Here is a 26,397-nt window from a genome sequence, read left to right on the forward strand (position 1 = left end):
ATGGAGCCCCAGATCGAGGGAGATTATCAGTGGTCTTGTATGTCTTCCATTTTATTACTATTGCCCCCACAGTTGATTTCATCATACTAAGCTTCTTCCCTATTACAGATTCAGTCTTCCCAGCCTGGCGCAGGGCTACAATTTTGTTTCTGCTGTTCTTCAACAGCTCTTTGGTCTTCACCTTAGTGGAGTTTGGAGTGTGACTATTTGAGGTTGTGGTCAGGTGTCTTTTATACTGATAACAAGTTAAGCAGGTGCCATTACTACTGGTAATGAGTGGAGGACAGAGAAGCTTCTTAAAGAAAAAGTTACAGGCCTGTGAGAGCCAGAAATCTTGCATGTTTTTAGGTGACCAAATACTTATTTTCCACCATTTGCAAAATAAATCTTGCCAAATCAAACAAGGTGATTTTCTGGATTTGTTTTCTCAATTTTGACTCTCATAGTTGTGGTCTACCTATGATTACAGGCCTATCTCATCTTTTTAAGTGGGAGAATTTGCACAATTGGTGGCTGACTAAATATTTTTTCCCAACTGTATGTCCCAATACATCCAGGAGAATTTGGATAGAGGGTTTATTAGGAAGTCAGTGTCTCCTGCTGGTGCTGGCTTCTTCTTTGTTCAGAAGAAGAACAGGGAATTTCGTCCATGCACTGACTATAGGGGGATAAATGCTATTACCATCAAAAATAAATACCCTCTGCCACTCATCTCAGATCTTTTTGACAGACTGCAAGGGCCTAGGGTATTTTCCAAGTTAGATCTACGTGATTTATACAACTTAATACATATTTGAAAAGGGGATGAATGGAAGACCGCGTTTAACAATCGGACGGTCTTTATGAGTATCTGGAAATGCCGTTCAGTCTCTGTAACGCTCCAGCCGTCTTCCAAGAGTTTGTTAATGACATCTTTCAGGAATTGTTATCCACCTCGGTAGTAGTATATCTGGATGATATACTTATTTACTCTCCAGATATTGATACTCACCGAAGAGATGTCTGTAAAGTCTTCAAACTCTTACGTGCTAATTCCCTTTGTGCTAAGTTAGAGAAGTGTGTGTTCGAACAGGAATCTTTGCCTTTCCTAGGGTATATTATCTCGGCCAAGAGGTTGGCCATGGATCCTGCCAAATTGGACTCGGTGATGAACTGGCAAAAGCCACATTCCCTTAAAGTGGTGCAGTGCTTATGGGGTTTATCAACTATTATCGCCAGTTCATCCCACAAATCTACCCTAGTAGCTACTCTGGTAGCCCTCAACAAGAAGGGAGCTAACCCCAAGTAGCGGTCTGAGGAGGTCTCCAAGGCATTTACTTCAGTGAAGTCCCACTTCACTAGGGCTCCTGTGCTACATCGGCCCAATGTGAATAAGCCCTTCATATTGGAGGTGGATGCCTCTTCTATCGGTGCGGGAGCAGTCCTATATCAGAAGGATGCTCAACATCGGAAACACCCATGCTTCTTCTTCTCTAAGAACTTCACACCGGCAGAGTGGAGAAATTCCATAGGGGACAGGGAGTTACTGGCCATGAAGTTAGCCTTCTCTGAGTGGAAACATCTCCTAGAGGGAGCCTGGTACCCATTCAGGTGTTTACCGACCACAAGAATCTGCTTTATTTGCAGACGGCCCAGCAGCTGAATTCTCTCCAGGCCAGATGGTCCTTATTCTTCTCCCACTTTAACTTCGCCCTTAATTTTTTCTCTGGGGAGAAGAATTTACGTGCCGATGCCCTATCCCATTCCATTGTCTCTTCTGAGGAGGGGGATGAGCCATGGCTTATTGTCCCATCAGAGAGTCTTCGTACGTTGGCTCCGGTGTCTTTGGAGCAGGTGCCCCTGGACAAATCCTGTGTACCACCTAACCTGCCTGCTGTCTTATCTTGGGCTCGCCCCTCCAAGATAGGAGGGCATTTCAGCATCAAGAAGACCACTGAACTGTTGGCAAGAACTTATTGGTGGCCTCAGATGGTGCAGGAAGTAAGGGATTACGTTCAGACTTGAGTTTCATGTGCCAGGAATCGGTCTTCCCGGCAGAGACCCGCGGGCTTGTTATATCCTTTGCCGGTGGCAGATAAGCCTTGGTAGATGGTCGGGATGGCTTTTATTGTGGATTTGCCCAAATCTCGTAACAGAGTTATTTGAGTGGTCACTGGCCATTTCTCCAAAATGGTACATTTGGTCCCTCTTCCAAGTGTGCCTTCAGCACAGGCCTTGGTGGTACTGTTCGTAAAACACATTTTCCTCCTTCATGGGATGCCTGACAAGATTGTCAGCAATCAGAGTTCCCAATTCACGTCTCAGTTCTAGAGTGAGCTTTGTGTGCTGCTTAGTATAGAGCTCAATCTCTCTACGGCGTACCATCCTGAGACAAAAGGGCTGGTGGAGAGGGCCAACCAGACTCTTGTCACGTACCTACAGCATTTTGTTTCTGCCAGGCATGGTGACAGAGTTTGCGTTAAATAACTCTGTCTCTGACTCCACTGGGCAGACGCCGTTCCTCCTTAATTACGGTCAGCATCCGTGTGTACCTGTGCCCATGCCCGTCTCATCCTCTGATCCTAGGGTGGTGGATTGGGCAGTGGAGGCACATGACATCTGGGATTGCACACAGGATGCCATTAAGGCTTCTAAGGAGAGGATGAGGGTCTCCGCCGACGCGCATTGCCGTCCTGCTCCATTTTTTGCTCCTGGCAATTTAGTGTGGCTCTCTGCTCATAACATCAGGCTGCGTGTAGAGTCCACTAAATTTGCTCCTCGCTACCTAGGTCCTTTCAAGGTTCTGGAACAGGTGAACCGTGTGGTATGTCATCTCAGCCTTCTTCCACTTCTGAACATCGCCGACACCTTCCCTGTTTCTCTATTGAAACCTGTATACACGACCTAATTGTCCAGGACTCTTTTCAGGAGCTCGGATATGTCCTCAGATGATTCTGAGGTCAATGCTAATTGTCGGGTCCAAGGTGGTGCATGGCAAAAAATTCTTTTTGGTGGACTGGAAGGGTTATGGGCCAGAGAATAGGACCTGGGAGCAGATTGAGCACATTCGTACCCCTCAGCTCATTGCGGCTTTCGAGCGTGACAAACATCGCCGGCAGTAGGACCTAGCGGGGGGTAATATTAGGCGCTGGGATTCTCTCATTGCATGGGGTAGATCCCAAGCCTCTGCGGTCTCCCATTCTGCTTCAGCCACAGTGGGAGCTGCTCAGCAAAGATGGTTTCTGTGTCTTGCCCAGACTCGTGCTGTTTGCTTGGTTAATGCTGGTTCTGCAGCCAAAGCTATAGTAACTAGCAATAGGCAGTGGCAAACAGGTGTTCTTGAGGCTAAGTCCAGAAATCACCCTACTGAGCATGCTCGTGAGGTGGCGACCTCTCATTGGTGGTCGGTCATCCGCTGCTTGGGTTACGTGGCAGTTCCGGATTGGTCCACGAGCAAGGTCCTGTTTGACTGGACTTGAACAGGAACGTATAAAAGCTATCCTGGAACGCGCGTTGGTGCACTAAAATAATTTATGTCATATGTGTAGTGACACAGCCAGTGCCACTTTGGAATGCCTAGATGGCCCCAGCAGGGGGCCCTGGGCTGAGAGACGGGAGTGTTAGGAGCACGGCATGCAGTGCGCACAGGATCAGAACCTAAGATGCGCAGTAAGCACAGGACCTAAGACTAGACAGTCACGTGATCAAAGAGGGGTGGAGCTACTGTTGTGAATTCTGCTCTTGGGTTCCCTCCAGTGGTTGTAGGTGGGAATGCAGTTGTCTCTGAGTCACAGTCCTGGCCAGGTGTATCCGCTGATTACAATTCTGACTGGGATATTTAGGTGTGCAGGATTCATTAGCACTTGCCAGTTGTCAATGTTCCTTGTGAAGTGTTGGATCACTTTCTGGCTTCTCCTGCTTGCTGCCAAATTCAGCAAAGATAAGTGTTTGGTTTTTGTGTCTGTGGCACACTGCTGTGTGCTTGTTTTTGTTTATATTCCTGCTCTGATTGTAGGATTCGCTGGAGTTACAGATTTACACTCCTACATCTTTAGTTAGATGTAGGAAGTTTTTGTATATTCTGCTGTGGATATTTTTGAAGGGTTTTAATACTGACCGCACAGAACTCTGTCCTATCCTGTCCTATTTAGCTAGAGTGGCCTCCTGTGCTAAATCCTGTTTTTCTGCCTGTGTATGTTTTTTCCTCTCCGACTCACCGCCAATATTTGTGGGGGGCTGTCTATCCTTTGGGGATCTGCTCTGAGGCAAGATAGTATTTTTATTTCCATCTTTAGGGGTATTTAGTCCTCCGGCTGTGACGAGGTGTCTAGGTGTGTTAGGTACACTCCACGGCTACTTCTAGTTGCAGTGTTAAGTTCAGGATTGCTGTCAGTATAGTGGCCACCATTTCCAGTGAAAGTTCTCATGCTGCTCCAAGGTCACTGGATCATAACAGTACAACTGGCCAAGAATGAGTTAAATGCATCTCAGAAGATGGGAAGAAAGCTCTTGAGCCATTTTTTTTCTCCAGTCTGTTTTGTGTTCTCTTCCCTCTTAATATCTGGGTGGCTGAGGAGCCTGGTGCAAGCACGAATGTTCAGGAATTAGCTTCTCGTGTAGACCAGCTTGCTGCTAGGGTGCAGGGTATCTCTGATTATATTGTTCAGACTCCTGCTTTAGAACCGAAGATTCCTACTCCTGATTTGTTTTCTGGTGACAGGTCCAAATTTTTGAGTTTTAAAAACAAGTGTAAACTGTTTCTTGCTCTGAGACCTCGATCCTCTGGTGATTCCATTCAGCAGGTAAAAATCGTAATCTCCCTGCTGCGTGGCGACCCGCAGGATTGGGCGTTTTCTGTTATGATCTGGTGGTTAAGGAACAACATGGGACAAGCTCTGAAGGAGGTGGTATCTGTACTGACCGCAAACCCTGAACCTAGCAGCGCAACTAGAAATAGCCGTGGGGGGTACCTGACACTCCCTAGACCCCTCGGCACAGCCTAAGATCTAACTTCCCCTAAAGATAGAAACAGGAAACCTATCTTGCCTCAGAGAAAATCCCCAAAGGAAAGATAGCCCACCACAAATATTGACGGTGAGAGGAGGGGAAAATAACATACGCAGAAATGAAATCAGATTTTAGCATAGGAGGCCATACTAGCTAGATAGATAGGACAGGAAAGGATACTGTGCAGTCAGTATAAAAACTACAAAAAATCCACACAGAGTTTACAAAAATCTCCACAGCTGACTAAAGGTGTGGAGGGTAAATCTGCTTCCCAGAGCTTCCAGCTAACATAAACAATCCATACTGACAAGCTGGACAAATATAGAATGCACAGAACAATAAGTCCACAACATGTGGATTGAAATGAGCAAAGCCAGGACTTATCTTTGCTGAACTGGTCAGGAAATCAAGGAAATCCAAGCAGAGATGTGAATCCAGCCAGGAAACATTGACAAGTGGCACTGGCTGAAGGGAAGAGCCAGGAATAAAAGCTGAGCAGAAAGACAATTACTGGAAGCAGCTGCAGACTACTAAATCCAAGGAGCAGCCATTCCACTTAAAACCACCGGAGGGAGCCCAAGAGCAGAACTCACAAAAGTGCCACTTACAACCACCGGAGGGAGCCCATGAGCGGAATTCACAACAGTTTTCCCTGGAATCTGGGAATCCGGCTTTGCTTAATATTGACACTTTTTTTAGGCTTTGGGATTATTATATGATGAACCTAATTCTGTGGATCAAGCTGAGAAGACCTTGTTGGCCCTGTCTCAGGGTCAAGAGGCGGCAGAATTGTATTGTCAGAAATTCAGAAAATGGTCTGTGTTGACTATATGGAAGGATGCTTTGGCGGCAATTTTCAGAAGGGGGCTTTCTGAATCCGTTAAAGATGTTATGGTGGGGTTTCCCACGCCTTCCGGTCTGAGTGATTCTATGTCTCTGGCCATTCAGATTGACCGACGCTTGCAGGAGCGCAGAACTGTGCGCGCTGTGGCGTTATCCTCAGAGCAAATTCCTGAGCCTATGCAGTGTGATAGAATTCTGTCTAGAACGGAACGACAAGGTTTCAGACGTCAAAATAGCTTGTGTTATTATTGTGGCGACGCTTCTCATGTCATTTCTGTCTGCCCTAAGCGGACAAAGAGGATCGCCAGTTCAATTACCATCAGTACTATACAACCTAAATTTTTGTTATCTGTGTCCTTGATCTGCTCATTGTCATCATTTTCTGTCATGGCGTTTGTGGATTCAGGTGCCACCCTGAATTTAATGGACTTTGAGTTTGCCAAGCGTTGTGGTTTTCCCTTGCAGCCTTTGCAGAACCCTATTCCTTTAAGGGGCATTGATGCTACACCCTTGGCTAAAAATAAGCCCCAGTTTTGGACACAGGTGACCATGCGCATGGCGCCAGCCCATCAGGAAGATTGTCGATTTCTGGTGTTGCATAACTTGCATGATGCTATCGTGCTGGGTTTTCTGTGGTTGCAGGTACATAATCCTGTGTTGGATTGGAAGTCCATGTCTGTGACTAGTTGGGGTTGTCAGGGGGTTCATAATGATGTTCCTTTGATGTCAATCTCTTCTTCCTCTTCTGAAATTCTTGTCTGATTTTCAGGATGTATTCGATGAGCCCAAGTCCAGTTTCCTTCCACTGCACAGGGACTGCGATTGTGCTATTGACTTAATTCCAGGCAGTAAGTTTCCTAAGGGTCGACTTTTCAACCTGTCTGTGCCTGAACATACCACCATGCGGAGCTATATTAAAGAGTCTTTGGAGAAAGGGCATATTCGACCATCTTCTTCACCGTTGGGAGCGGGGTTCTTTTTTGTTGCTAAAAAAGATGGTTCCTTGAGACCCTGTATAGATTATCGCCTCTTGAATAAAATCACGGTCAAGTTTCAATACCCTTTACCTTTGCTTTCCGATTTGTTTGCTAGGATTAAGGGAGCTAGTTGGTTTACGAAAATTGACCTTCGAGGGGCATATAATCTTGTTCGTATTAAGCAGGGTGATGAATGGAAAACTGCGTTTAACACGCCCGAAGGCCATTTTGAATACCTTGTGATGCCATTCGGACTCTCTAATGCTCCATCTGTTTTTCAGTTCTTCATGCATGATATCTTCCGGACTTATCTTGATAAATTCTTGATTGTATATTTGGACGATATTTTGATTTTTTCCGATGATTGGGAGTCTCATGTGCAACAGGTCAGGATGGTATTTCAGATCCCCGTGACAATGCTTTGTTTGTGAAAGGGTCTAAGTGTCTCTTTGGGGTGCAGAAGGTTTCTTTTTTGGGCTTTATTTTTTCTCCCTCGTCTATAGAGATGGATCCGGTTAAGGTTCAGGCCATTCATGATTGGATTCAGCCCATATCCGTGAAGAGCCTTCAGAAATTTTTGGGTTTTGCAAATTTTTATTGCCGTTTCATTGCTAATTTTTCCAGCGTGGTTAAACCCTTGACCGATTTGACGAAGAAAGGCGCTGATGTGGCAAATTGGTCCTCTGCGGCTGTCTCTGCCTTTCAGGAGCTTAAATGTCGATTTACTTCTGCTCCGGTGTTGCGCCAACCGGATGTTTCTCTTCCGTTTCAGGTTGAGGTTGACGCTTCTGAGATTGGGGCAGGGGCCATTTTGTCTCAGAGGGATCCTGTTGGTTCCTTAATTAAACCGTGTGCCTTCTTTTCCCATAAGTTTTCGCCTGCTGAACGCAATTATGATGTCGGCAATTGGGAGTTGTTGGCTATGAAGTGGGCGTTTGAGGAGTGGCGACTGGCGACATTGGCTTGAGGGAGCTAAGCACCGTATTGTGGTCTTGACCGATCATAAGAATTTGATTTACCTCGAGTCTGCTAAATGGCTGAATCCTAGACAGGCTCGATGGTCCTTGTTTTTTTCCCATTTTGATTTTGTGGTCTCGTACCTTCCGGGTTCTAAGAATATTAAGGCTGATGCCCTCTCTAGGAGTTTTTTGCCTGATTCTCCTGAGGTCTTAGAGCCGGTCGGTATTCTGAAAGAGGGGGTGGTCCTTTCTGCCATTTCCCCTGATTTACGACGGGTTCTTCAGGAATTTCAGGCTGACAAACCTGACCGCTGTCCTGTGGGGAAACTGTTTGTTCCTGACAGATGGACTAGTAGAGTGATTTCTGAGGTTCACTGTTCCGTGTTGGCTGGTCATCCTGGCATTTTTGGTACCAGAGATTTGGTTGGTAGGTCCTTTTGGTGGCCTTCATTGTCAAGTGATGTGCGTTCTTTTGTGCAGTCCTATGGGACTTGTGCGCGGGCCAAGCCTTGTTGTTCCCATGCTAGTGGGTTGCTTTTGCCATTGCCAGTCCCTGAGAGGCCCTGGACGCATATTTCGATGGATTTTATTTCTGATCTTCCGGTCTCCCAGAAGATGTCTGTTATCTGGGTTGTTTGTGACCGGTTCTCTAAGATGGTTCATTTGGTGCCTTTGCCTAACTTGCCTTCCTCTTCAGATTTTGTTCCGTTGTTTTTTCAGCATGTGGTTCGTTTGCATGGTATTCCGGAGAATATTGTGTCCGACAGAGGTTCCCAGTTTGTTTCTAGGTTTTGGCGGGCCTTTTGTGCTAGGCTGGGCATTGATTTGTCTTTTTCTTCTGCATTTCATCCTCAGACAAATGGCCAGACTGAGCGAACTAATCAGACCTTGGAGACTTATTTGAGATGCTTTGTGTCTGCTGATCAGGATGATTGGGTGGCTTTCTTGCCATTGGCAGAGTTTGCCCTTAATAATTGGGCTAGTTCGGCTACCTTGGTTTCGCCTTTTTTTTGTAATTTTGGTTTTCATCCTCGTTTTTCTTCTGGGCAGGTTGAGCCTTCTGACTGTTCTGGTGTGGATTCTGTGGTCGACAGGTTGCAGCAGATTTGGGCTCATGTGGTGGACAAGTTGGTGTTGTCTCAAGAGGAGGCTCAACATTTTGCTAATCGTCGTCGGTGTGTTGGTTCCCGGCTTCGGGTTGGGGATCTGGTCTGGTAGTCTTCCCGTCATGTTCCTATGAAGGTTTCTTCTCCTAAGTTTAAGCCTCGGTTTATTGGTCCTTATAGGATTTCTGAGATTATTAATCCGGTGTCTTTTCGACTGGCGCTTCCGGCCTCTTTTGCTATCCATAATGTCTTCCATAAATCTTTGTTGTGGAAATATGTGGAGCCCGTTGTTCCCTCTGTTTATCCTCTGGCCCCTGTGTTGGTTGATGGGAAGTTGGAATATGTTGTTGAGAAGATTTTGGATTCCCGTTTTTCGAAGCGGAAGCTTCAGTACCTGGTCAAATGGAAGGGTTATGGCCAGGAGGATAATTCTTGGGTTTTTGCCTCTGATGTCCATGCTGCTGATTTGGTCCGTGCCTTTCATCTGGCTCGTCCTGATCGTCCTGGGGGCCCCGGTGAGGGTTCGGTGACCCCTCCTCAAGGGGGGGGTACTGTTGTGAATTCTGCTCTTGGGTTCCCTCCAGTGGTTGTAGGTGGGAATGCAGTTGTCTCTGAGTCACAGTCCTGGCCAGGTGTATCTGCTGATTACAATTCTGACTGGGATATTTAGGTGTGCAGGATTCATTAGCCCTTTCCAGTTGTCAATGTTCCTTGTAAAGTGTTGGATCACTTTCTGGCTTCTCCTGCTTGCTGCCAAATTCAGCAAAGATAAGTGTTTGGTTTTTGTGTCTGTGGCACACTGCTGTGTGCTTGTTTTTGTTTATATTCCTGCTCTGATTGTAGGATTCGCTGGAGTTGCAGATTTACGCTCCTACATCTCTAGTTAGATGTAGGAAGTTTTTGTATATTCTGCTGTGGATATTTTTGAAGGGTTTTAATACTGACCGCACAGAACTCTGTCCTATCCTGTCCTATTTAGCTAGAGTGGCCTCCTGTACTAAATCCTGTTTTTCTGCCTGTGTATGTTTTTTCCTCTCCGACTCACCGCCAATATTTGTGGGGGGCTGTCTATCCTTTGGGGATCTGCTCTGAGGCAAGATAGTATTTTTATTTCCATCTTTAGGGGTATTTAGTCCTCCGGCTGTGACGAGGTGTCTAGGTGTGTTAGGTACACTCCATGGCTACTTCTAGTTGCGATGTTAAGTTCAGGATTGCGGTCAGTATAGTGGCCACCATCTCCAGTGAAAGTTCTCATGCTGCTCCAAGGTCACCGGATCATAACAAGCTACCATTCAAGAGGATGGGGAGACAGCTGAGCAAGCAGAGCACAGGACAGAGAACAATGACGTAGTCAGTGGAGCCGAGGGTCAAAAGCCAGACGAGAGCGCGGTACCAGGGACAAGACCGAAGAGTAAACTGAGACGAGCCAAGGGGTTAGAGAACCAGGAAGGACAGATCAGTACCGAGCAGAAAACAGAGACAGGAGTTAGGGGACAGAACCGGGTCATACACAACAAAGCTCACACGCAGTGAGGCACAACGATCACAGATGAGTAACCTGGCTCAGCAACCACAAACCAAGTAAACGGAAGTATCACTGACACCTGACCCAGGAACCAACAGCATTAAATAGCTGCCCCAGAAACAGAGAGAGGCAATCCAAGTTAACCCTGACTTGACCAGGACGGAGGCTGAGTAACCCCATCCAGAGTTATGACAATATGTTTGCGTGGAACATAACGGTAGTGTGTGCTCAGGGCAGGCATATAGCCTTTAGAATTCCGGCACCTCCGGAGAGGAGTTTGGGTGAATTCAGGGCAGGTGTATAGCCTTTAGAATTCCAGCACCTCCGTAGAGGAGTTTGTGTGCGTCCACACGCTGTGATTGCATTCACTACCTGTTCCCTTGCCCTTGTGAGGGTTGCGTTCTCCTGTGAAGTTAACAGGGATCGTGTTTAGTGCCATACCAGCTCTGTTACTGTGTGCGAGTGACACAGCTCTACTGCAGAGCATCTTTTCCATTGCTGTGTGCAAGTGATACGGCTCTATTTCAGAGCATCTATTCTGTTGCTGTGTGTGAGTGATACAGCCTTGTGCTCTATACACTGAGTGACGTTTAACTCAGTGCTAGCCAGTAGGGTTGAGCGAAACGGGTCAGCCATTTTCAGAAGTCGCCGACTTTTGGCAAAGTCGGGTTTCATGAAACCCGACCCGACCCCTGTGTGGGGTCGGCCATGAGGTCGGCGATCTTCTGAATCTGGTATCGGAATTCCGATACCGAGTTCCGATATGTTTGCAATATCGGAAATCGGTATCGGAATCCATATTTAAGTGTAAAATAAAGAATTAAAATAACAAATATTGCTATACTTACCCTCTGACGCACCCTGGTACTAACCGGCAGCCTTCCTTCCTTAGAATCAGTGCGTGAAAGAGCTTAGATGACGTCGCGGCTTGTGATTGGTCGCGCGACCGCCCATGTGACCGCTCACGCAACCAATCACAAGCCGCGACGTCACCGAAGGTCCTTCAAGCGCTGATTCTTAGGAAGGAAGGCTGCTGGAAAGAAGCAGGGCGCGTCCGAGGGTGAGTATATTCCTATTAGTTATATACTCACCCTCGGACGCACCCTGCTTCTTTCCGGCAGCCTTCCTTCCTAAGAATCAGCGCTTGAAGGACCTTCGGTGATGTCGCGGCTTGTGATTGGTCGCGTGAGCGGTCACATGGGTGGTCGCGCGACCAATCACAAGCCGCGACGTCATCTAAGGTCTTTCACACGCTGATTCTAAGGAAGGAAAGCTGCCGGTTAATACCAGGGCGCGTCAGAGGCTAAGTATAGCAATAATTGTTATTTTAATTCTTTATTTTACACTTAAATATGGATCCCAGGGCCTGAAGGAGAGTTTCTTTTCCTTCAGACCCTGGGAACCATTAGAAACCCAATGCACTGCATTGGGTTTCGTGTTTCGGCCGACCCCGACCCCGACTTTTCTATAGGATCGTCCGATTTCACTCGACCCGACTTTTGAGAAAGTCAGATTTCGTGAAACCCGACCCGATCCTATAAAAGTAAAAGTCACTCAACCCTACTAGCCAGCTATTTCTCGCTGTGTGTTTTGCCATTGTTCACATTAGCTGCAATTCTCCATCTCTGCAGGGCGGACCCCAGGTTACACTTCATCATAAATTATATTTAGTGCGATCCACCAACCCTAACAATATCTTAGCCCCAGGGTCTGGCTAGCAATGGCAGACGAGCAGCATTTACAGCAATACATCCAGCAGCTGGAGGGCAGGTTGTCCGCTCTAGAGCTCACGACTACAATGGTGGATATTACTGCAGTAGCAGCTCATGCAGCCAGTGAAGCTGTGTCCAGAATTTCCACTGCCACCCCTGTTCTGTCTCTCATGCACTTTCCCCTGCCCGATAAGTTCTCGGGGGACAGCAAAGTCTGTCGGGGATTTGTGAACCAGTGCGATATTCTTTTGGAGCTACTGGAGTCATGTTTCCCATCAGAGCGGGCTAAGGTGGGGTTTGTGGTCTCCTAATTAACAGATAGGGCATTAGAGTGGGCTACGCCGCTGTGGGAGTGCAATGACCATGTGGTGCAGAGCGTCTATCGTTTTCTGAATGCTCTGAAACAGGTCTTATCACCCTTTGTTACCTACAAGTATGTGCTCCAAATCTTGGCGTTAACCCAGGGCTGTTACTATGTGTGAGTGACACAGCTCTATTTCAGAGCATCTATTCTGTTGCTGTGTGCGTGTGACACAGCCTTGTGTTCTATACACTGAATGACGTTTAACTCGCTGTGTGTTCCGCCATTGTTCACATTAGCTGCAGTTTTCCATCTCTGCACGGCGGACCCTGTTTTGCAATCGCACTTCATCATAATTTATATTTGGTGCGATCCACCAACCCTAAAATGTGGCCTCATCTGATTTGGGACTGAAAAAAAAATAATTGCAATTAAAAGTTTGCATGGGAAAGATGGGTAAACAAGAGTGCTAAAGCCATGGAAGGGGCCACAGCCACACACCCCAAAATGTACTACAACAGAGAAAAATAGGGGTCACAAACCTTTAGTATTAAAAGCTGATGCATTGTGTATTTATATGTATGGCACAGAGAGAGAGGTAGAATATTCAGTGGTTACGGACCAACCATATTAATCCCTGTGGTAGAATATTCAGTGGTTACGGACGAAGCCAATTTTTACAATTCTGCCCAGCTTCACTTTATGAGGTAATAACTCTGAAATGTTTCAACAGATCCCACTGATTCTGAGATTGTTTCTTTGTGACATATTGTACTTCATGATAGAGGTAAAATTTATTTGATATAACTTTTTTTGTGACAAAATGGAAATTTGGAAAATGTTTTATTTTCAATCTTTGAATTCTTATGCCCTTAAATCAGAGAGTGTGTCACACAAAATAGTTAATAAATAACATTTTCCACATTTCTAATTTACATCAGCACAGTTTTTGAAAATTTTTTTTTTTGTTAGGAAGTTATACGCGTTAAAAGCTGACCAGCTCTTTCTCCGTTTTCCAACAAAATTTACAAAACCATTTTTTAGTGACCACCTCACATTTAGGCCAGCCTCACACTAGCGAGTTTTACGGACGTATGAGAGGTGCAGAAAATACGGATTGCATACGGTACAATGATTCTCTATAACCCAGCTCCTATCAGCCGTATTTTACAGATCCGTATTATACGGTCTTCTACGGCCGTAGAAAATCGCAGCATGCTGCGTTTGTCACCGTATTGCGAAAAAAACGCCAATGAAAGTCTATGGGGGCAAGAAAAATACGGATTACACACGGACCATGCGCGTGACTTGCGAGAAATACGCCAGACATCGGCAGGTGCAAGGAATTGTGCCAAGCCCTCAATCAGGAAGCTCAGACATGCTAATTAGCTCAAAAGCCACACAGACATCCTGGAAGTCTGCCGCTCGCCTCCACGGAGTTGCAAACAGCATGGCCAGCATAATAAACGTGGATATGCTCCTCATCCTGGTCCAAGAAAGGCCAGAAATATGGGACCAGCGGGATCCAGCGGGATCCTAATTATTCGAACCGTGCCAGGAATGAGGCAGCTTGGAGAACCATCTGTGGGATCCTATTCCCAGATTATGCCCAACGGCCACGTGCGGAGCAGACACAACTTTCTAAGTACACTAATGCATTGACAAAAATTTACCTTGAAAGATGCTTTCCCTACATGATTACTGAAATAATCTTTTTTCTCTTACTATGTTATTTTTTGGCTTTTGGTACAAAAAACAAAGCTGATTAACATGATAAAGTGTTTAGGTACATAGCTAATATTGATGTTGCGTTGGGTTCTCTTTTTTTTTTACTCAAAACTCGTCCAGAGGTGTGTTGACCCTGTTCTTTTTATTTCCATAAATTGTAACTTTATGATAATTAGTTATTAAGGCATTTTATTATCCTCGGTCAAATATTATATAATGTATATCCGCAAGGGCAGGGTCCTCTCCCCTCTGTACCAGTCTGTCACTGTAAAGTTGTTTACTGTGAACGATATCTAGAACTATGTATGTAATCCCTTTCTCCTGTACAGCACCATGGAAATAATGGTGTTAGATAAATAAATAATAATAAGAATACTAATATATCACTGACAACTGTATTAAGCAATGTGCATAATGAGCTTCAACAATATTTGTTACCATGTCATTTCAGTGGATGATGTAATGACATGATGGCGTAGCATCAGGGACCAGTACTGGCGGGAAAGGCAGCAGCGTGCAAGAAGTGGGTCAGCAGCCCCACCGAAAAAAAAAAATATATATATTTATTACGACCGTCTTTCCTTTTTGGATGGCAGTATGGATCTAAGACAGTAAGTAATAACCACACAACACATTTTTTAGCAAAAATATACGTATTAAGATTATTTTTTATGGTTAGTCCATGGCGAATTACATGTAAGGATGGGTAGTCCCAAAAATAATGTTTACACCCAAAAATGTAAAAATGGTCCTGGAGGATAGAGGACCCTGCCCACAAAGCCTCACAAGCTACAACAAGGGATGGGTTATAATACAGTAGGCGAGGTTAGAGATGTTCATGCAGTGGTTTGTTCGATGGGTGGTTAGTGCAGGTTATCTGATTGTTTGAAGAGGTGGGTCTTCATGCTGTTTGTGTAGCTTTCAATGGTAGGCAACAGTATGATGTGTTGTGGTAGTGGTTTCCACAGTAGGAGTGATACACAAGATATATCTTGTCTACCATTGTGGGAATAGGAGATAAGAGGGGAGTATAGAAGGGGATCTTCTGCTGATCTGAGGTTGCGTGTAGGTAATTATTGTGAGACGACCTCACAGATGTGTAAGAAAATAATGCTCACAAATAAATCACCTTTTAATTAATTTTTCTTTGCTTTATTGTTTAATAACAGAACACAGTCCAACCTCACAGAGAGGGAGACCGGGTCTGATTCTGAGGCTGTAATAGATCCCGTAAGTCTGGAAGAAGAGGTGGCAGGCCCATCTTTGGCCTCTTCTACATCCATCCTGGAAGGGCCATCAGCTTCAACATCACTACAGCCAGCAGCAAGTGAGGAAGATGCAGCACCACCACCCTCAGCAGCACATGATCGGGGAAGCCATGAGGAACATGCCCATAGCAGCAGCCCTACAGGCCCACTGGTGTCCTCCCCACAGGCAGCTGGGGCTTTACGTAGAGGCCGCAGAAGGAGAAAGCTGCAAGCCACAAGGAGTGATGTGCATGCTGGGGTCCTCAATTATTTGGCCAGGGCAGCCACGGATGATGGAGAGGAGGCCTTTGCTCGCAGCCTTGCCAGTTACCTTCGACCCCTTCCCCGTGAGGTGAGGCTACGTGTGAAAGGGTGTATTCAAATCTTGATTGATTTAAGCACCCCCCAAATAACCCCTATGAGATGTTTGAATTTCTGGAGCGAAGGCAGCTTTCCAAAACAAACCTCTTGCGCCTTCAATTCACTCAACAGGTGCAGGATCAATCAGGATTTGAAGCACCTACTCCACGTATACCTACACCTCAACCCCTCCCACCCCAAAATCTACAAAGGCCAGCACTGCACCAAATGGCAGCCTACAACCCACATTCCCAATATGGCCACTTTTCCAGACCCAGTGATGTAGGCTGGTCCCAACCTGGGTTTGGACAACATGGCCATTTTGGGGTTGGGTATGAGGCCAGCCAATATGTCCGTCAGCATGAGGGCCAGAGACAATTACCTTATGGACAACACACAACTGGCCAATATGGACAAGGCCAGTATTCTGCGCCACAAACCACAGCATCCTCACAGGGTGAAGGACAATTGGCCCAACAAAGGCCCCCTGAACAGGACCCTGAGCTGCCGCCATCTCCCCCCCGCCAACTTACAGGGATCTGTAATGTTTTTGTTTTGTTGGTTTATATTCTTGTTTTTTTTTTTACAAACCATGTTTTTCTCTCTTTTGTGCAGTATTTGCACTTTGTTGTGCTTACTTGTTTTACAAAACAAAACAAAGCCAAAAAAAAACCATATGCCTAAAATATGGTTACAAGTTTAACACAAAAGGCTTTTGCTGGTAGTAAACAATTTTGACAAAAGCCAATTGATGTTTGTGGACCAATCATTATTACATTACACACATATGCTCTGATCATAAACATCTGGTCATTAAGGAAAGACAACACACACAGTACTGTTTCAGTGGCATAAAAATTATAATTGACAAATATGTGTAGAAAATAAGTAAATCACAACTGAAAAACAGAATAACCTTGCCAGGGAGTAGAACCCTGAGGAGAAACAAAAAAATTTGTGAAAACATCCCAAACTTTTATGCCAGAAAGGGGACGGCGCGGAGGAGGGCCATGTGGTGTAGGCCTAATTACAGTACTCAACATGTGTTCATCATTATCATCTGAGAAGCAATCATGTATGCGGGTATAATTGTGCAAAATTACAGAGGCTTTGATTACTTCATTCACTGTAGCCTCACTGAGCTGAAAGGCAGTCTGGAGGACACGCCATTTGGCCACCAGAATACCAAAGGTGCACGCCACCAGTCTCCGCGCCCTAGAAAGGCGCAAATTAAAGATCCTCCGACGGTGGTCGAGGATGCGCTGGGGATAAGGCCTCATGACGTGTCTGGTCAGTTGAAACGCCTCATCTCCAACAAAAACAAAAGGCACTGTTTCTCCAGTGGAGCCTGGGAGTTGTTGTGGTGGTTGGAGATCTAACTGGTTGTCACGTAGCCGCCGACCCATAATGGATGAATTGAATACCCTAGAGTCTCCAGTTCGGCCATAGGCCCCAATGTCTACAATTATAAAACTGTAGTTACTGTCAACTACAGCTAACAGAACCACAGAGAAAAACTGCTTATAATTGTAGAATTGGGAGCCAGAGTTTGGCGGCTTACGTACCCGGATATGTTTCCCATCCACCGCTCTAATGCAGTTTGGAAAGTCACAGTTGTCCTGGAACCCACGGGCTATTTTTTGCCAATCAGCCTGTTTTGGCTCAGGCATCACAAGGTCCTTGAGTCTATCCCATATATGCCTACAGGTTGACCGCACAATGCCAGAAATTGTTGAGCGCCCAATCAAAATCTCCAGGTGGAGTCCCGCAAACGACAATCCAGTGGTCAGGAAGCTGAAAGTGAACAAAAAACAATATTAGGTAGGTTTCAAGAGTTCACACAAAACATGAAGAAGCACAATCATATTTTATATTTTCACAAACATTCTTAACGCTGTAAACTGAAAAATGTCCTTAGGGTGCTTAACTATAACATTTCCCAAACTTTTTTAGATTTGCTTGTGACCTAATGTACACATACACATGAAAACACCTGATAGAAAAAAACACATAAAAAAAGATCATCAACATACAGTATTTGAGTATGTTGAATACATACCGTAAGGTAAGGAGAAGACGCTCCTCTGCGGATATGGCTTTGCGCATCCTTGTGTCCTGATAGGTAATACCTGGACGTAATATCTCCAACAATATATCAAATGTTCGGATTGTCATGCGACAGTAGAGATAGAATTTTTCAGGATGTTCCCGCAGAGCTGTATAGAGCCTATGAAAATGGCCTTTAGTGAGGCGTTTAGTCAAAAGAGGATGCACCCACATTCTTCTTCTCCTCCTTCGCGGATCCACAATCACAGGATATGGCTGGCCAAACCGACGCGACAAGACCCAGTTAAACAAAACCCGCTGCGTTGGGGTGAACTGCAGGAGGTCAGACATGGTGCAAACGTTACCACAACACACCAACAGATGCAAAACCACAAAATGGCCATATTGGAGTGAGCCACCTGTTGTAGAGGCCTTAAATAGGGTTGATGATGGTGATTTAAATCAATTTCAGCCTCCAAAACCGTTAAATGTCCATTTTGTCAGGTTACGTGAAAAATACGCATTACGGTGGGCATACTGATTACATACGCAACATTACATGCGCAAAATACGCGACCACACCTTGCCTACGGATTACATATGGATCACCATTTTTGAAATTTTGTGGCGCATTACGGCCGTAAAATATGGACCATATTTTTATACGCTGAGTGTTAGGCCGGCCTTAAAGTGACTTTGGGGGTCTATATGATAGAAAATGCCAAAAAGTTACAGCATTCTAAAAATTGCACCCCTCAAGGTGCTCAAAATCACATTCAAGAAGTTTATTAACCCTTCAAGTGCTTCATAGGAATTTTGAAATGTGGAAAAAAATGAACATTTAACTTTTTTTCCACAAAGAATTTACTTTAGACCAATTTTTTGTTTATTTTCACAAAAGGAAAATAAAAAATGGACCCCAAAGCTTGTTGTGTAATATCTCCTAAGCATGCTGATACCCCATATGTGGAGAAAAACCACAGTTTCGGCACACGGCAGAGCTCAGAAGGGAAGGAGTGCCATTTGACTTTTTGAATGCAAAATTTGCTGGAACAATTAGCGGATGCCAAGTTGTGTTTGGAGAGCCCCTGATGTGCCTAAATAGTGAAAATCCCCAAAAAGTGACACCATTTTGGAACCTAGACTCCTCAGGCAACTGATCTAGATGTGTGGTGAGCACATTGAACACTCAGGTGCTTCACAGAAACAAATATATTTTTTGCCCCAAATTTTGCTTTTTCATAAGTGTAACAGGAGAAATTGCACAATATTATTTCATGTGCAATTTCGCCTCAGTATGTCGATACCTCATATGTGGGAGAAAACTACTGTTTGAGTGCAAGGCAGGGCTTGGAAGGGAAGGCGCGTCATTTGACTTTTTTGAATGTAAAATTTGCTTGAATCATTAGCAGACACAATGTCACGTTTGGAGAGCCACTGATGTTCCTAAACAATGGAAACTCCCCATTAAATGACCTGATTTTGGAAACTAGACAAGTTAAAGAATGTATTTAGATGTGTGGTGAGCACCTTAAACCCCATTTGCTTCACAGAAGTTTATAATGTTGAGTTGTGAATATAAAAAAAATGAATTTTCACTACAAAATAGTTATTTTTTTATTGTCACAAGTGTAACAGGAGAAATTGCACCATACAATTTGTTGTGCAATTTCTCCTAAGAACACCGATATCCCATATCTGAAGGAATACTACTTGTGAGGCCCAGTGCAAAGCTCAGAAGGGAAGAGGCTCCATATAAGAGTTCAAATTTTGCTGGAATGGTTTGAGGATGCCATGTCTCATTGGCAGAGCCCCTGAGTTGCCAGAACCACAGAAACCCCCCATATGTGAACTCATTTTACAAACGATACTCCCCAATGAATTCATCTAGTGGTGCATTGATCATATTGACACCTCCTGTGCCTCACAGAATTTTATACTATTGAGGGGGAATAAAGAATAAATTATTTTTTTACCACTAAAATTTTGTTTTAGCCCCAAGTTTTTAATGTTTCTAAGGGCTAATAGGATTTTTTTTTACAATAACTGAGGTCCATTTTTTTTCTGATTTCGTCAATACCCTACATGCAATTGGGAAATATTTTTCAGGCACGGTGCAAAGCTCAGAAGGTAAGCAGCACCACACTATAGTGCAGATTTTACTTTTATGGTTTGGGAGTGCCATGACCCACTGGGAGAGCCCCTGAGTTGCCAGAGCAGCAGAACCCCCCATAAGTGACCCCATTTTCCAAATTACACCTTTCAATGAATTCATCTAAGGGTGCAATGATCATATTGACACCACGGGTGGTCACAGAATTTTATACCATTAGGCAGTGAAGAAAAAAATAACTACATTTTTATCACAAAAATTTAGTTTTAGACCCAGATTTTAACCCCTTTACCCCCAAGGGTGGTTTGCACGTTAATGACCAGGCCAATTTTTACAATTCTGACCACTGTCCCTTTATGAGGTTACAAGGCCGGCTTCACACTCAGCGTATGAAAATACGGTCCCTATATTACGGCCGTAATACGCTGAAAAGTCCCGACAATAGTGGTCCGTAGCTCCTCCGTAGGCAGGGTGTTTCAGCGTTTTTTGCGCATGGCATCCTCCGTATGTAATCCGTATGTCATCCGTACTGCGTGTTTTTATCGCAGGCTTGCAAAACCGACATACGGATATACAAGGGATCCATGTGTTAAAAAAAAATATATATATATATATACTGTCTATATATATATATATATATATATATATATATGTCAGTAGACACATATATGTATATATATTAATATTTCAACCAGCGCGATATAGCAGAAAGCCGGTAATTCATTTACCGGCTTTTGCTTTCTCCTTCCTAAACCCGACATGATATGAGACATGGTTACATACAGTAAACCATCTCATATCACCATTTTTTTTGCATATTCCACACTACTAATATCAGTAGTGTGAAGACACAAAAGAGAATAGACACAAGAGAACAATTATGGAAACAGGAACACATGGGCTACTTGCACAGTGAACAAGTCTGTATGATCATGTTCACACACCACCAAGAAACCTGAAGACACAAAAGAGAATAGTGAAACCAAAAACACTCAGTTTGAAAAAATGTTGCAGTGATAAGGGTATCCCGTGAAGATTGGTAGAGCAGCTTAGTATACATTTTTTGCAAAAAACGTATCAACCAAATACCCTGTTTTTTACCTCTTTTACTAGCACTTGCGGATTACTGCAACATTTTTTCAAACTGTCTTCAGGTTTCTTGGTGGTGTGTGAACATGATCATACAGACTTGTTCACTGTGCAAGTAGCCCATGTGTTCCTGTTTCCATAATTGTTCTCTTGTGTCTACAAGACTGGGGAGTTCCACCACTCCTCTTGGGCTATCTGCACAAAAGCTGTTCTACCCTGTATGCACACATGGATTTTTCCTCTCTGAACCCTGTTCACACAGGTTATATACAGATGATCAGGTTTTTAAATACATCAGATAGGGATTGCATACATTAGTTAGGACTGCTCTGATAAGGGTATACCGTGAAGATTGGTAGAGCAGCTTAGTATACATTTTTTGCAAAAAACGTATCAACCAAATACCCTGTTTTTTACATCTTTTACTAGCACTAGCGGATTACTGCAACATTTTTTCAAACTGAGTGTTTTTGGCTTCACTATTCTCTTTTGTGTCTTCAGGTTTCTTGGTGGTGTGTGAACATGATCATACAGACTTGTTCACTGTGCAAGTAGCCCATGTGTTCCTGTTTCCATAATTGTTCTCTTGTGTCTACAAGACTGGGGAGTTCCACCACTCCTCTTGGGCTATCTGCACAAAAGCTGTTCTACCCTGTATGCACACATGGATTTTTCCTCTCTGAACCCTGTTCACACAGGTTATATACAGATGATCAGGTTTTTAAATACATCAGATAGGGATTGCATACATTAGTTAGGACTGCTCTGATAAGGGTATACCGTGAAGATTGGTAGAGCAGCTTAGTATACATTTTTTGCAAAAAACGTATCAACCAAATACCCTGTTTTTTACATCTTTTACTAGCACTTGCGGATTACTGCAACATTTTTTCAAACTGAGTGTTTTTGGTTTCACTATTCTCTTTTGTGTCTTCAGGTTTCTTGGTGGTGTGTGAACATGATCATACAGACTTGTTCACTGTGCAAGTAGCCCATGTGTTCCTGTTTCCATAATTGTTCTCTTGTGTCTACAAGACTGGGGAGTTCCACCACTCCTCTTGGGCTATCTGCACAAAAGCTGTTCTACCCTGTATGCACACATGGATTTTTCCTCTCTGAACCCTGTTCACACAGGTTATATACAGATGATCAGGTTTTTAAATACATCAGATAGGGATTGCATACATTAGTTAGGACTGCTCTGATAAGGGTATACCGTGAAGATTGGTAGAGCAGCTTAGTATACATTTTTTGCAAAAAACGTATCAACCAAATACCCTGTTTTTTACATCTTTTACTAGCACTTGCGGATTACTGCAACATTTTTTCAAACTGAGTGTTTTTGGTTTCACTATTCTCTTTTGTGTCTTCAGGTTTCTTGGTGGTGTGTGAACATGATCATACAGACTTGTTCACTGTGCAAGTAGCCCATGTGTTCCTGTTTCCATAATGTCAGTAGTGTGTCTATGCAAAATTTGGCCGCTCTAGCTAGTAAATTAAGGGGTTAAATGGAAGAAAAAATTGGCGTGGGCTCCCGCACAATTTTCTCCGCCAGAGTAGTAAAGCCAGTGAATGAGGGCAGATATTAATAGCCTGCAGAGGGTCCATGGTTATTGCCCCCCCCCCCTGGCTAAAAACACCTGCCCCAAGCCACCCCAGAAAAGGCACATCTGGAAGATGCGCCTATTCTGGCACTTGGCCACTCTCTTCCCATTCCCGTGTAGCGGTGGGATATGGGGTAATGAAGGGTTAATGCCACCTTGCTATTGTAAGGTGACATTAAGCCAGATTAATAATGGGGAGGCGTCAATTATGACACCTATTCATTATTAATCCAATACTAGTAAAGGGTTAAAAAAATACACAAACACAATATTAAACATTATTCGAACTCGGCTTCAGGAAAATGGCCGCCGCGATGTCCATCTGCGCACGCGCGGCATCCCGTGGCCATTTTCCTGAAGCCCCGGGAAGCAGGAGACTCCATCTGCGCACGCGCGGCCTCAGGAAGATGGCCGCGCCCACCGATAAACCGCTGAATAGCGGCGAGCGCGCTCTTTTTCTACAGCTGCGCAGTGCATTCGGCACTTGCGCATGTGAGAAGCACTACGCCACCAACGGGAACTTAAGCAAGATGTGGGGGAGAAACAGCGCTGTGACCATGCCCATCTGACCTGACCAGCCTGATTGACAGGCGAAAAAGGACACTTTTGTAAGGTATTTCGGCAGCATAGGTAGGGAATCAGGGGACAAAAAATACCCTATTGTAAAGCACAGCTCAGGCCCTATTTAACGGTATTTTTATCTCCTACTGAAAAAACGGGGTGACAGGTTCCCTTTAATATCTGCCCTCAGTCACTGGCTTTACTACTCTGGCGGAGAAAATTGTGCGGGAGCCCACGCCAATTTTTTCAGCCATTTAACCCCTTAATTTACTAGCTAGAACGGCCAAATTTTGCATAGACACACTACTGACATTAGTAGTGTGGAATATGCAAAAAAAATGGTGATATGAGATGGTTTACTGTATGTAAACCAGGTCTCATATCATGTCGGGTTTAGGAAGGAGAAAGCAAAAAAGCAAAAGCCGGTAATTGAATTACCGGCTTTAAAGCTGTCTAGCGCTGGAAGAAATATTAATATATATATATATATATATATATGTATATATATGTGTCTCACTGATATATATATATATATATATATATATATATATATATATATATATATATATATGCCTATTCTATGTGTACACATTTATTCTACCTATTCTACTGGAAGCTGTCAGTGTGATTTTACTGTACACCGCAATGAATTGCCGGCTTTTCTCTCTAACAGCGCTGCGTATTTCTCGCAAGTCACACTGCTGGTCCGTGTGTTATCCGTATTTTTGGGGCTTCCATAGACTTTCATTGACGTTTAATTTGCGCAATACGGTGACAAACGCAGCATGCTGCGATTTTCTACGGCCGTAGAAAGCCGTATAATACTGATCAGTTTAATACGGCAGATAGGAGCAGGGGCATAGAGAATAATTGTGCCGTATGTTTTGCGAGTTTTACGGACGTAGTTTCTGCGCTCTTACGTCCGTAAAACTCGCAAGTGTGAAGCCGGCCTAACTCTGAAACGCTTCAACGGATCCCAGTGATTTTGACAATGTTTTCTCGTGACATATCGTACTTCATGATAGTGGTAAAATTTCTTTGATATTACCTGCGCTTATTTGTGAAAAAAATGGAAATTTGGCAAAAATTTTGAAAATTTCGCAATTTTCCAACTTTGAATTTTTATGCAATTAAATCACAGAGATATGTCACACAAAAATACTTAAAAAATACATTTCCCTTATGTCTACTTTACATCAGCACAATTTTGGAAACACATTTTTTTTGTTAGGGAGTTATAAGGGTTAAACGTTGACCAGCAATTTCTCATTTTTACAACACCATTTTTTTTAGGGACCACATCTCATTTGAAGTCATTTTTAGGGGTCTATATGTTAGAAAATACCCAAGTGTGACACCATTCTAAAAACTGCACCCCTCATGGTGCTCAAAACCACATTGAAGAAGTTTATTAAGCCTTCAGGTGTTTCACAGGAATTTTTGGAATGTTTAAATAAAAATTAACATTTAACTTTTTTTCACAAAAATTTACTTCAGCTCCAATTTGTTTTATTTTTACCAAGGGTAACAGGAGAATATGGACCCCAAGAGTTGTTGTACAATTTGTCCTGAGTACGCCGATACCCCATATGTGGGGGTAAACCACTGTTTGGATGCATGATAGAGCTCGGAAGGAGCGCCATTTAACTTTACAATGCAAAATTGACTGGAATTGAGATGGGACGCCATGTTGCATTTGGAGAGCCACTGATGTGCCTAAACATTGAAACCCCCCACAAGTGACACCATTTTGGAAAGTAGACCCCCGAAGGAACTTATCTAGAGGTGTGGTGAGCACTTTGACCCACCAAGGGCTTCACAGAAGATTATAATGCAGAACCATAAAAATAAAAAAATCATATTTTTTCACAAAAATTATATTTTTGCCCCCAATTTTTTATTTTCCCAAGGGTAAGAGAAGAAATTGGACCCCAAAAGTTGTTGTACAATTTGTCCTGAGTACGCTGATACTTCATATGTAGGGGTAAACCACTGTTTGGGCGCATGGGAGAGCTTGGAAGGGAAGGAGCGCCGTTTGACTTTTCAATGCAAAATTGACAGGAATTGAGATGGGACGCCATGTTGCGTTTGGAGAGCCACTGATGTACCTAAACATTGAAACCCCCACAAGTGACACCATTTTGGAAAGTAGACCCCCTAAGGAACTTATCTAGAGGTGTGGTGAGCACTTTGACCCACCAAGGGCTTCACAGAAGTTTATAATGCAGAGCCGTAAAAATAAAACAAACATTTTTTCCCACAAAAATTATTTTTTAGCCCCCAGTTTTGTATTTTCCCGAGGGTAACAGGAGAAATTGAACCCCAAACGTTGTTGTCCAATTCGTCCTGAGTACGCTGATACCCCATATGTGGGGGGAACCACTGTTTGAGCGCATGGGAGGGCTCGGAAGGGACGGAGCGCCATTTGGAATGCAGACATAGATGGAATGGTCTGCAGGCATCACATTGTGTTTGCAGAGCCCCTAATGTACCTAAACAGTAGAAACCCCCCACAAGTGACACCATTTTGGAAAGTAAACCCCCCTAAGGAACTCATCTAGATGTGTTGTGAGAGCTTTGAACCCCCAAGTGTTTCACTACAGCTTATAACGCAGAGCCGTGCAAATAAAAAATAATCTTTTTTCCACAAAAATTATTTTTTAGCCACCAGTTTTGTATTTTTACAAGGGTAACAGGAGAAATTGGACCCTAAATATTGTTGTCCAATTTGTCCTGAGTACGCTGATACCCGATATGTGGGGGGGAACCACCGTTTGAGCGCATGGCAGAGCTCGGAGGGGAAGGAGCAACATTTGGAATGCAGACTTAGATGGATTGGTCTGCAGGCATCACATTGCATTTGCAGAGCCCCTAATGTACCTAAACAGTAGAAACCCCCCACAAGTGACCCCATTTTGGAAACTAGACCCCCAAAGTAACTTATTTAGATGTGTCATGAGTACTTTGAACCCCCAAGTGTTTCACTACAGTTTATAACGCAGAGCCGTGAAAAAAAAAATCTTTCTTTTTCCCACAAAAATTATTTTTAGCCCCCAGTTTTGTATTTTCCCAAGGGTAACAGGAGAAATTGGACCCCAACAGTTGTTGTCCAATTTGTCCTGAGTACGCTGATACCCCATATGTTCTAAATTGTAAATTGTATAGGTCTAGTAAAGTTTTTAATAATATTAAAACTATATTTATATAATAGTTATCTGTAAGGTTTAAATGAAACGTACC

General features: G+C 43.9%; 2 protein-coding genes across 3 annotated transcripts in view; both read right to left on the reverse strand.

The window, feature by feature from the left end:
* Window positions 1-26,397, reverse strand: part of SLC4A9 (solute carrier family 4 member 9) — an 859,184-nt gene that overhangs the window by 371,354 nt on the left and 461,433 nt on the right. The window lies entirely within an intron of this gene.
* On the reverse strand, window positions 16,596-18,256 carry LOC138675549 (uncharacterized). The gene is made up of 2 exons (XM_069763885.1): window positions 17,804-18,256; window positions 16,596-17,538 (listed from the first exon to the last, which is right to left on the reverse strand). Exons 1-2 carry the CDS (start codon window positions 18,139-18,141, stop codon window positions 16,638-16,640), a joined length of 1,239 nt encoding a protein of 412 aa, XP_069619986.1. The 5' UTR covers window positions 18,142-18,256; the 3' UTR covers window positions 16,596-16,637.

The sequence above is a fragment of the Ranitomeya imitator genome, chromosome 4 (genome assembly GCF_032444005.1).
Source record: "Ranitomeya imitator isolate aRanImi1 chromosome 4, aRanImi1.pri, whole genome shotgun sequence".
In the NCBI taxonomy this organism is placed as follows: Eukaryota; Metazoa; Chordata; class Amphibia; order Anura; family Dendrobatidae; genus Ranitomeya; species Ranitomeya imitator.